Raw genomic sequence first — 13143 nt, 5'->3', positions numbered from 1 at the left:
CCTTGGGGACACTTCCATTACATTAAAGATACTATATAAATGCAAGTTGTTATTTTTGAGCAAGATCAGGAGAACATTTGTGATAAAACTACCTTTTCGTAATTGTGCTGCTCCAGGCTGCTGGGCACAATCTGTCAATAATTGACAGTTAATTAGTGACAATGCACTCTTGGACTGATAAAACCTGGAACTCTTGCCCAGCATAGTCAGAATTACTATATTTAGAAAAAAAACTCAGGAGGGACAATGTTCATCATCTTGGGAACATGTACCAGTCTCAAACAAAGTTCTGAGCAAACAGACAATCTTGGCTCCAAATCTGAAGCATGTGCGTATTGCAACAGCCAAGAAAGAAGAAGAAATGAAGATAAAAAGGGCTCCTTTAGTAGGTTGGCATTACTCATGTGGATGACAGTTTTACAATTTCAAAAAAAAACATTAAAGTGCAATGGGGTTAGAAAAATATTACTTCTTTCACTTGCGAATTTTGTGGAGGAGGGGTTAGGTAAAGGAAATGATTGAGGTTAGTGCCAAGGAATGGAACAATCTCCCGTTTTGGGTTAGATATATCATTTCGCAGAGGAAAGCTTTACTGCAATTCTTCCCAAACTCAGTCCCAACCTCAGAATACATTCCTTTACTGCTTTGAGGTGACGTGTGTCCATTTTTCACCCTGACCATTCTCTGACATTTCCAAATGAGATTACAAATCAAGGACAGCTTTGTGCTCAGGGCTCCATCTGGTTAAAGCCTGGTTTGAAACTGCCCAACTTCATTTCTTGTAAATGAGCCCGTAAGCATTGAAACTGTCTGGGCTGAACTTGAATCCACATCCTGAAGATAAAAGATGAGTTTCGTAAGTAGTGTATCCCAGTCCACCACAAATATTAATTTACAAATGAGTGAAATATCTGAAACACTGCGCAGGTCAAATCTGGCTGAACTGAAAACGTGCACAGACAGCTGATAGAATCACAGAGTCATGGCTGCGAGGATAAAGCAGGGGGGCGGGACTAGGTAGAATGTTCTTCCAGAAAGCCAATGCAGAGTCGATGGGCCAAATAGCCTCCTTCTACACTGTAAAGATTCTGTGATTTCTACAACTGTGAGTTTAACTTGACCATGGACAAAGGCGTTAATTAATGCATTCCTTCTACTGTGTTTCAAATAATCTAGCTATGCACATTGCCAGAGAAAAAGAGAAAATTGGGGTATTAATGGTGACATTTTCAATTTATAAGTATGAACTAAGAAGGAAAATGTTGCACAGGCTCATACTACAAATGTTTATGTTCACAAATATTAAAATTATGCTCATAATATTATCTTTAATTTTGTAAATGCTGTTGTCACAATTCTTTGCTGAGTTGGCTGATCTCAGCTACGACAGTAGTAGGGGCTAGGGAGAAATGTGTGTCACACTACACTCAGCTGCACTGGTGGGGAAGCTGGGTAAGTATGGGTATGTGGATATCATGCATAGACAGGATTGAAACTGGTTGTGATGTCCTTAAAGTGGAACTACCTATGGACATTCACTATCTGGAATATATATGAAGAATGGCAAGGTTTTAATATTTTGTTAACATCTGTGGAAGAACATTTCCTGCAGAAGAGGAATTTGGAGAAAGAAAAAATCATTCAGATTACAAAATTATCTTTCATTATATCCAGGCAACAAAAATATGGAAATACAGGTAATGTAAACGAAGATAACCAATGTCTAACTGTAAAAATGTAGGGATGTTTTCATTTTGCAGCAATAAATAACAATGTTCTTTTGAAAGCTAATATTTTTAAATAACACTGTGGGGCCTGCAGTTTTAAATAATCATATTCCAATATGGTGTGTACTAAATGTTATTTAATGCCCATATTAAATTATTGGATTAAATTTTTACAATAAACTTTGAATATTGTCAATCTTATGAATCCCTCATTGATAATGCATTAGTTACATTAATGCAATACCTGCTGCAAGGAAATAAATGATCCAAAATGATAAAGATTCTCCATGAATTATTTCTCTCTCTCTGGCATTAGGCACATTTCCTGCATACCTTGGTTTCTGTCCTGAATTTAAATTGGAGTACTCCATTCCAATTCACTTCTCATGCTTAGTGGTGCACCAAGGCATCTATTTCCATAGCATGTAATTCCGGAACAGGTCACTACTCTGTGGTCAGGGCCTTTTTACTTGATGAGCACCACTCCACATCAAGCGTGGCTGACCAGATGCCTCTCTTGCTCTTACTTCAGCCATTGGCATGTTTGGAAGGATTTGCAGGTTAACACACTCAACCTGTTTGATCATGTTAGGAGCGCACCTTCCTTGGCCATCAGGTCTTGGGGTGGGACTTAAGCTCAGTGCTACTGGCTCAGAGGTAGAGACATTACCCACTGCACCACAGGACCCCCAAATTGGGGTGTTAGCTTGCTTAGATAATATCTTTGAAAATGTTTAGCATCATTATTGGGCAGATTGTGTGGGTATTATTATATTAGTGGGATGATTTGGTCTAACACTTTAGCTCCTTTATCTTATCCTCTTATTTACATATTCAGGGAATATTATTTACACAAGGCAGGGAAATCTTAATTGAGTTAGCCCTCCTGACCTCTGTACTTATCCAAAATCAGATATATAGTAACCAGTTGCCCTGTTTGCAGTCTGGTACAGCAAGTAATAAGGAAGGCAAATGGAACCTTGGCATTTATTGCTCCAGGAATAGAATGTAAAAGTAGTGAAACTGTCACTCTACAAAACATTGGTGAAACCACACTTAGAATATTGTGTGCAGTTTAGTCCCCTTACTTGATGTAGTTGCATTGGAAGCATTTCAGAGGAGGTTCACTAGATTGAATCCAGAGATGAGGCATTTGACTTAAGAGATATTGGCAGTTTAGGCCTATACACCCTGGAGTTTAGAAGAATGAGAGGAGATCTAATTGAGCTGCACAAGATGGTAAGAGAGATTGACAAAGAACCTTAAGAATCATAAGCACTAGGGGCAGGAGTGGGTAATTTAGCCCCTCGAGCCTGCTCTGTCATTTATTACGATCATCGCTGATCTCATATCAGCCTCAATTCCACTTACCTATCTGTTCAGCAAAGCCTGTCAAACCCTTACTAATTAAACATCTGTCCACCTCTTTCTTAAATTTACTGAATGTCCCAGTACCCACCATGCTCTGAGGTAGAGAATTCCACAAACTCACGACCCTAGACTTAAACATGGAGAGGATGAACCCTCTAGTGGGGCAATCGAGAACAAGAAGTCATAGTTTCAGGATAAGGGGTGGCAGATTTAAAATAGAGAAATTACTTCTCTCAAAGGGTTGTGAGTCTACCGAATTCATTACCTCAAAGCGTGGTGGATGCCGGAACATTGAGCCGGGTTCGAATCCTGCCATAGCTGATGATGACATTTGAATTCAACAAATAATATCTGGAATTAAGAATCTACTGATGACCATGAAACCATTGTCCATTGTTGGAAAAACCCATCTGGTTCATTAATGTTCGTTAGGGAAGGAAATCTGCCATCCTTACCTGGTCTGGCCTACATGTGATCCAGAGCCACAGTAATGTGGTTGACTCTCAATTGCTCTCTGAAATGGCCTCGCAAGCCAATCAGTTCAACGGCAACTAGGGATAGGTAATAAATGCTGGCCAGCCAGCGATGCCCACGTCCCACAAATGAATTAAAAACTTGAGTAAATTTAAGGAAGAGGTGGAAAAATTTTTGCTTAGTAATGGCTAGTCGGGTGAATGGGCAAGAAAGTGGAGTTGAAGCCAAGACTAAATTAGCTATGGTGGTATTAAATGGTGGAGCAGGCTTGAGGGACTGAATTGCCCATTTCTGCTCCTGGTTCTTATGATTCTTATGAATAGGCACTGTAAACGTTTGCGAATAGGTGGAGCCACAAATCCCTAACCCAGACTGCAAACCGACCGTAGGATTTGTTGTGGATTACGAATTTGGAATAGTGATTGACATGCCGCGAAGAGAAGAAAATATGACATGGTGTTTCATATGAGGAACGGGGACGGAGACCCTCAGCGTTGAAGGAATATCGTGTCGAATTTCAACGCCTTCCTTTAGAATAAATTCCTAAACGAAGCCAAAATATGCAGATTACATCTATCATGGCTCTTCCAACCTCCTTTGAAGTCCAAAGTCACTCTGAATGACTATTATTAAAACATAACGCTCTTTCACTCAGTGCATCCAACCTCTCGCACTTTCAGGTAAATAAATATCTCTCCTTTCAACAGGTAGGGTCTGGTCTGTTCTGGTGCAAAGAGGGAGAGAGGGGCGGAGTGCAAACCCCGCACTGATATGGGTGACAGAATTAGAGTGAACTCGGGCTGAACTCAGGGATTCCGTCCTAATCCACAAAATGCAGAATATACTTGTAGTAAACAAACTCCAGATTGAACCAATTTTTCACGCAACTGCAGCCGAGTGTGGAGTGGAAGTGACTCACTTTTAGTTTTTGTTGGGGGTGGGGGTGGTGGGAGAGAACTGTGTCAATATTTGATGTCGGTAAACCGCTTGTTCCAAAAATACAACAGGTCTGCAAAAAAAAGTTTTAAAGTTTATTTATTAGTGTCAAAGGACAGGACATCCAGCTTTGGGGAACTATCAGGCACTCTCCCCCAATTTAATGTTAGATTCGAGTTGCATGGGCTGTCTAGGCGAAATAGTACAGCCGCAGATTTTAATTCCATGACTGAATAAATTCCAGACTTTTTAAAAAATATGCTTTCAGTGGGGGTTGTAAGCACCTTCCTTTTAGCCAATGGGGGACTTAAGTCACCTCTCCCCTTTCCCCACTCCCTATTGTGTATTCCCCCCAAAAATACACTTTATTCATAAATCTGGGAGAACATTACAAAATTACCATCACACAAAAAACAGGCTCCTGAAATCATAGGATAGAATCGTAGAATTTACATGCATCGACTAACATCCTGAGATGCTTCGATACAGTATAAAGGTACAGCTGTTTTTTTTTGGTCTGGAATAAAGTCCAGTTTAGCTGTCAGAAACATGGCTCTGTGTGTGTGTGTTTGTTTTTATGTGAGTAAGCTCCCCGCCATGTGTTTACTGGTGTTGGTGGGAGGACTTAACCGAGCAACAGGCTCCACCTCCTCAACCTAACTTGAAGCGGAGTGGGGAAGGGAGGGGTGGGGAGTGGGAGGCGCCTGCCCTTCCTCCGTCCTCTCATTGGTGGCAGGCCACCGGCTTGTGGGCGAAGCGCGGTGCTGATTGGAGCACGGGGCTGTCCATCAGGCGGTGTCCGCCCCCTGCCTTTGTAACACAGAGCCATCAGGTTAGGTGGTTAAGGGGGAGAGAGTGAGTGAGTACAATACAGCGCTTGTCTATGCAGCCAGGAGGAAAGTAGGACAAATGGTACGCTAGGGTCATGAAGGTTTATAAGCATTATTATTATTAGGAATTGTCAACGTGTAGCAGCAAGTCGCCCGCTTCCTACTTTGTATCTGTTTGTTTTCCAGATTGGAATTTGTTTTTTTTTGAAGGGTGTTTGTATTTTTTTTGCCCTGACTGAAGTGAGTTTATTTCCCCTCCTCCTGCCCATTTATGAAGTGACGAAGTAACTTTTTCTCTCTTTGCTCCTCGTGTGTTGTGTAAGGGGAGGAGGAGGAGAGAGAGACAGAGCCAGAGAGAGAAAACAAACTTCACCAACTCCAGTCATGGCCGAGGCACCGCCGCTGCAACAGGTCGTGGAGATCGACCCCGATTTCGAGCCGCAATCCCGGCCCCGCTCCTGCACCTGGCCCTTGCCCCGGCCGGATTTCAGCTGCGCCTCGTCGCCGGCCTCGGTGAAGCAAGAAGGGGCGGCCGACTTCAACCTGACCCCGGAAGGGGCCGGCCGGGTGAGCGCTTCGGTGTCGCCGGCTCTGGTGCTGGAGGAGCAGGAGGAGGACTTCGAGCCCAAGCCGGCCGTCCTGGGACTGGGGGAGTGCTGCGGTGACTTCCAGTGTCAGCAGCAACAGCAAGAGGGCTGCCACCATCAGCATCAACAGCAACAACAACAACAGCAGCAGCAGCAAGTGCCCTCGGCCGGAGCCGCTTCTGCAGCTCAGAGGAAGAGCAGCTCGTCCCGCAGAAACGCTTGGGGGAACCTGTCATACGCCGACCTCATCACCAAAGCCATTGAGAGCTCTCCGGAGAAGAGGCTGACCCTGTCTCAGATTTATGACTGGATGGTCAGAAGCGTCCCTTACTTCAAGGATAAGGGAGACAGCAACAGCTCTGCTGGATGGAAGGTGGGATCAAAATAACATCTAGTCTTTTTTTTTCCCGAAAAGAATCACACACTATTTCTACTTTTAGAATACAATCTGCACATGTACAGGAACATTAAATTCCAGTGTTAATGTTTAAAAGCCACCAATTCAGCGTTAATGTTTTGTTTTATTTTCAAAAAAATCTAGGTTCCCAAATATTCTTTAAGATTATTATATTTTCCAAATGCACTTAGCGCCAATTGTTGTCCAGGAGGAAGGAAGTCTGATGGGGTTTGATTAGGAATGACTCAAAATCTGAGCGTTCAAATATTCCGCTTTTAGGGAGGTAAAGTGAAATCCTAGCCTTCTAAAACAGTTACCGCTAAACGTAGATTGCACAGGCCGCTGAGATTTAAAACAAAATGTTGCGATTTTTAGGAAGTCGTATTTTGCCACCTGTAGTGGGGTTATGTTGTGTTCAGTGGAATAGCACATGTGCGAGCAAAACAATTCTAGTGGAGCTACTTAAGTAATCAAGGGATTGTCCATTACGCAAAGCGGATGAGATCGCTCTGCCCTCAGACGGACATTGACAGCTTCAGCTTCCATTTGGAAATCCGTCCTGGAAAAAAAAGGATAGCCCCCCCCCCCACCCCCTCCCCACTCCACCATCAACAACTCTCAAAGCGCGGGTGTAAATACAGGAAACATCGCGCTGTCAAATGCGTTACCTTGTATAGAAGAAAAAATACTCTACATCGTTGTCAAAACTTATAACCTTGGCAAGCAAGTAACCTGTAAATAAATCGATATTGCCTTTGACGTATGTTCCAAGTTCCCTGAACCAAATAGAGCATTTTCGTGCCATTTTAGAGGGGTTTTTTTTTAGTGGCGGAGACTCGATAGCAGAGCGTTTTTTTTATTGCAGGGGTGGAGGGGGAACATACTGGGCGACTGGATTCGTCATAATTTATCACTGGGCTGAGGGGAAGAGGAGAATATCAAATCTCTGGAGTAAATGTTAATTATTCTGTAGCTGTCGCTTTGCCATGCAGCACTGGGTTGTTTCATGGGAAATCTGTTACAGATAGGTCCCGGCGCAACAGGCAGTATGTGCTTTACAGCTTTTGGAAACAAGTACATGCTGTATTTGAAATATATACTACAGCGATAAGTCAGCACTTCCAAAGAGACAAATCAGTGCCACAAGTAGGTTTACATTAACACTGCACTGAAGTTACTGTAAAAATTAACCAGATATCCGTAGTTTGTAAGCTGACCTCGTTTAAGCGGGATAACTGAGGAAGCTCCAGTTTGACTACAACATGCGTACATTTTTGTTTTAAATGCCAAAATATCTAACTTTACGTCCGGTTCAAAAAGTGCAATTGGTTGGCGTGACCTTTTTTTTAAAATAATCATTCCGCCTTCCAGTTAAAAGTTTGCAACTCTCACCGCTGGAATACTGAATGAAAATTGTGCTCTGAAGCTTTGGGGACGAGACCATTGCAACTTTCCAGCAGCACATCATCATCATGTTTTTAAATTTGAAGCGGAAACTTGTCTCGCAGCCTTGCTTTTGTCTGGTCTGATTGCAGGAGGGGAGGGGGGGGTGGCTGTGGAGAGAGAGAGAGAGATGATTTTCTTTTCAGTCATTTTGTTTTTTTTCCTTTGGGGTAACATGAATGATAGAAGTCATACTTGTGGGATGAATCACTGACTGCCCGGTCCCCCTGCGGGCGCTGAGCCTTGTTCCTGAACTGTTATTGTTTCAATCATCGCCGCACGCGTCTGTCGCTGCCTGGCTTGCCTGCAACCTAACCTGCTGTGTGCCCGCCTTTGCCCTGAACTGATTGGCTGCGCTCCGCCAGCGCGCCAGCACCATTGGAGGGAGCGCGCTGTCCATCATCCCGGGCAGGCAAGCTTGATGTTTTGGGGAGCGGTGCATCCAGTGACAGGCAGAGAGGGTGACTCATTGACAGAAACAAAGTTACACAAAGCTCTAGAGTGGTTACCTTTTTTCTTTTGGTTTAAGATCGCCTTCCATTTGGAAACCAAGCTGACGCTGGTTTTATATATATTAACATCTAGGCATGCTTTGGAGCTGGTTTTTAAATATATATATATAATATACATCTAGGCATGCTTTGGAGTAACACTGGGGACAAAAACCCAACCGAAGGAAAAGGTTCAGATAAATAAGAAACACGGCGACTCTGATTGTGACCTGTTTCTTTGTCAGCTTTCCGCTTTCTCTTGTGACTTCCACCCAACTTGGAACAGTTTCATGTGTTTTTGCAGTTTTTATTTTCTGCGTGTGTGCGCGTCGCAGTGTTGTTTTTAATATCGGAATGGAAATGAATTTGACGTTTCTGTCAACTGAATTGTGCTATACCCTTTGTGAGCAGAGAGAGAAAAAAAACAGCAGCAGCTAGCGGAACGGGTCGTTATTTTTACATCTTCCGGCAAAACAGCTACAATAAGCCGTGATGCATTTCCTTATAATTTGGAAAATAACACATTTTTCAGAATTGACTCAGTTGAACTCGTTTGAACCATTCAATGTTTACGTTGTTGCCAGCTTGGAATATTAATTATATTGTAAAGGTGGGAATTACCTGTCTTGTAAACTACGATATTGACCTTTTTATACTCGGGTTTTTTTTAACAAAATACCCCCTCTTAGTCATGCTTTGGAGCCATGGCAGGTGCAGATGTTGGGTGGCTCCAGCTAAACTGCACCTGTGAAACGATCTTTTAAATATTAGCACTTTTCAGTATATGCTGGCATTTTAAATACCAGGTGATTACTTTCAGTATCATCTACTTGTGTCATTCTGATGGCTTCAATTTTGCTGCATTGTCAAGTGGATTGACATTGATTTTTACTCAATGGTGCGTTATAGTGATGCTGAGGGTTTCTGCTCAGTTTACCGTGCTTTCATCGGAACCTGCTTTTTCCTTTTGGTACTGGGGCCGCATCCGATGCACTCATCCTTGATCTTAGTCTTGTGCATCTACATTGGGAGAGAACACAATCTGTTCTTTCTTTGAATGCAGATCCCAGGAAAAGATAAAACACGACTTCTCTATAAAAGTTTCATGGAATCTTGAGGTCTGACCACTGGTCATAAGGGAGAGGAATTAAGCTACAGTCGTGATTCAGTATAAAATATACAAAACTCAGTTTACCTGTGCAATGCAGTATGTCTTTGAAAAGGTGTTTATAACATTGTGTATTTTTCTTCAGTATTATGTTTTATGGCTGCAACTGAGAGCATCTTGAAGCTGCCATCATTTGTTGTTAAAACAATTTATATTCTGGTTTATTAATCAAGCATAAATAGAATTTAAAGCAAACATTTACAAATATACACTATTATTACCAGCCCTGCTGTCTGCAAAATAGAACCGTCTGACTTTGGACATTATATGAACAGCTGCCAAAAGAATTGAATGGATACATTTCTTTCATCTTTCTTTACCCTATGCTTATTCCTTTCTCTCCCCCAATAGCCCTTGAACAGTCTTGAGGTGTAGTTCAGACCCATGGCCACCCCCCCCCCCCAAGAAAAACTGTTCTTGTCTGTTTAAAGTTTCTTTCTATATATTGGAGTGGATACAAGACAAATATATGTTCTAAGTAGTATTTAATCATTGGATGATCATGGGGATGCGTTTCTGCATAAATATGTCCCCTTTTCCTAATACGTTGAGAATTGAGAAAATTTCTTGGATTTGTTTCTGTTTAGAAATTTATCCAAAGTCCTACTAAAATTGTTTGAAAATACACCTGTTCAGAAAACTACAGTTTATTTTCATGGTTAATTAATTGATTGCAAAATGTATGAATGCAATCTTATGTGATCAGGAAAAGAATCTACAGAAAGCAACTATTAGATTTAAATAGAGTGGGTATAAAATTCAAATCCTTTAAATGACTAAATGAAAATGATTCCTAATCATCTATTTCAGCGTTATTTGTAGATAGATATATGTACACCCTCGGGTTATTTCCTATAGTTGTTTTTGCATGATGTAATGTAATTGTTCCCAGTGTCAACAGTGAAGAATTAACATTCATAAGGTTACTGATTGGCTAAGGGGCTAAATATGAGCTGATACAAGTTTAAATGCTTAAATGTTAAAGTTGACCCTCGTGTAGGTGTATCTTTTTTTTAATTGATGGCATAGGATGTTTTCACATTCCAGTATAACCCTTCCACACACTTTTTATTGCAGCTTCTAATAGTTTGATATACAGGAGTACTACCTATGATTGCAGTTACTGTCCTAGATGGTTTGTTGCAGTGCCTGCTTCTTCTTGAGTCTAGTAAGACTATTACTTCGTGTTAAATTTAGGACTACTAACATAACTAGAGAACTAGTGTGTGCTAATAAAGGAAGGCCAGCGAGCACATTTCTGTCTTTGCACGTTCTCCCTGTGTCTGTGTGACTTTCCTCGGGTGTTCTGGTTTCCTCCAATAGTCTAAAATGTGTGGATTAGGTTGATTGGCCATGTTAAATTGTCCCTTAGTGTCAGGGGACTAGCTAGGGTAAATGCGTGGGGTTATGGGGATAGGGCCTAGGTGGGATTGTGCAGATTTAATGGACCAAATGGCCGCCTCCTGCACCGTAAGATTCTATGATTCTTCTTGTATTTGGTTGCTGGATCATAGCATTTGAATGGTAACAAGGTTGGGCCTGTTAGTCATCGGAAGTGTGTAATTAAAAATTTGCTATTGCATCACAATATATTTCGGCTGAGGGTATTTTAGTTCTGCAAACGTTGATGACCTTTTATAAAAGAAAAGCAGTGAGATTATTAGACTGAGGGGAAAATGGGTTAGGTGAGCCAACAGTCTTCTCCACCGTAAAGTTAGATTTTGTTACTTACTATGCAACAAACTTTGCCAAATATATGCCACATACAAGAGGAAAAATGTAATGTATCCAAATTTGCTATATTGTGTCAATCATGATGGCAGGACTAGATGTGTTAGCAACAATTGAGGGCCGGAGGAAGAGTGTTAACTGAAATGAGTCATTGTATCTACATTTCAGTTTTTCAGTGGTTCAGATGAATATGAAAGTACCTTGTCTCGCCCAAACTGATTCAGTTACTCAGATAATTGTGGTTTTAGTCCCATTCTTGTGATTAGCCATTTACAGTTGCAGTTATGAGTGTGTGCTTTACTTCTCAGCTCCACCTTCAGTGAATTTCCCTCATTTCGTTTGTATTACCTTCAGCCAGAAGGATATGGTGGCCTGTCCAGACACTTATTCATTCATGAGATATGGGCGTTGCTGGCAGGCTGACATTTATTGACCAATCATAGTTGCCCATGAATTGAATGACTTTCTAGGCCATTTCAGAGGGCAGTTGAGAGTCAACCACAATGCTGTGGCTCTGGAGTCACATACAGGCCAGACCAGGTAAGGACAGCAGATTTCTTTCCCTAGAGGGGCGTTAGTAAACCAGATGGGTTTTTCTAAGGATCAGTAATGGTTTCATGGTCATCAGTAGATTCCTAATTCCAGATATTTTTATTGAATTTAAATTCCATCATCTGCCATGGTGGGATTTGAACCTGGGTCTCCAGAAATTAGCCAAGTTTCTGGATTACCAGTCTAGCAATAATATCACTAGAGCATTGCCTCCCCCTACATGTACATAAAATGTATTTCTCCCCAAATAATGTTCTGCGGATTACTGGAAGTCAGCCATGTTTCTGTACTTGCCATTTAAAGACAGCAGCATAAAAATGGTTGAAGCTATCATTTTATTTTGGGTTATGGTTTAAATGGAAAGTAAATACTTGCCATTCTAATTACACAAATATAACACAATTGGTTAACAAATGTGAGATAGAAGGCTTCAGTCTGACAGCTCCCTGAGGTTCTGGGTGCACCCATATCTACATGGTTGACAGCTATAATTGGAATTAAGTGGTGATGTATATGTTGCTAATTCAGTAAGCGTACCACTTGCGAGTTTAATAGTTAACTTACTGCGAACATCTTAAGTACACATTTTTTTAACATTGTGTCATTTATTTTCTGTTACTGTCTTATTTTCAATACAAGCCTTTGGCTTGGTCAGTTATCCAAGCAATTTTCAAATTAAAAATACAGTTGGCTTGACTTGCCCAAAATTGGAATTTTAGTTTTGATACTTTTTTTTCATATGTTTCTTTTTGTCTGTAATCAGGTGAGGTTATCTGATTTGAGCCAGTTTCATTCTTTTGGCAGTTCCACCCACTCAAACTCTAGATACCATACTTACTCACCGACAATTGACTCATCCTTTGCGATCATCACATGCATGGGAGGTTAATGAATTCAAATCATACTTTCAGTTTTTGGGTTCATATGATAAAGATCTGACTACTTCCCACGTTCCAACTGTAGTCTTCATAAGCCTCTGTTTCAACTCCTAGCAGAATCCTCATTTCTCACTACTTGTCAGGTAGCTAGCTAGCTATCCCACACTAACTTAAGTTGTGATCAACATAAGTTAGTGTGGGATAGCTAGCTACCTGACAAATGTTGTAAAGGAGAATGTTTTTTGAATTGTTATGGAAAGAATAATGAGCACTGACATTTAACTTACTGTACATATTACTATATAGTTTTTCTACTTAATGAGTGGTGTGTATGGTATCATGCTTGGTTCAGTATTCCCACTCTCACCTCTGACTCAGATCCACTGCAGCAACTTTCAAAAGCTGGATTGACATTTAGTGGAGCACCGAGGGAGTGCTATATTGTCAGAGATACTGTCTTTCACATGAAACATTAAACTGAGGTGGTACTCACCAGTAAATATTAAAAAAAAATCCATGGCATTATTTGAAGAAGAACAGGCACTTCCTGGTCAGCAT

The 13143-nt window shown here is 41.2% G+C and overlaps 1 protein-coding gene across 1 annotated transcript in view; it reads left to right on the top strand.

Annotated features, from left to right (window-relative positions):
* Positions 1-5162: 5162 nt before the first annotated feature.
* The window catches only part of LOC145349129 (forkhead box protein O1-like), an 85554-nt gene continuing 77573 nt past the window's right edge, over positions 5163-13143 (top strand). Inside the window, exon 1 of the mRNA XM_080197501.1 lies at positions 5163-6298. Coding sequence (XP_080053627.1) covers positions 5723-6298 — 576 coding nt within the window. The 5' untranslated portion in view covers positions 5163-5722. The remainder of the gene's footprint in view (positions 6299-13143) is intronic.

The sequence above is a fragment of the Carcharhinus amblyrhynchos genome, chromosome 10 (genome assembly GCF_965287045.1).
Source record: "Carcharhinus amblyrhynchos chromosome 10, sCarAmb.v2.hapA, whole genome shotgun sequence".
NCBI lineage: Eukaryota > Metazoa > Chordata > Chondrichthyes > Carcharhiniformes > Carcharhinidae > Carcharhinus > Carcharhinus amblyrhynchos.
The sequence above is the reverse complement of the archived record's forward strand: the minus strand, read 5'-3'. Positions and strand labels throughout refer to the sequence as shown.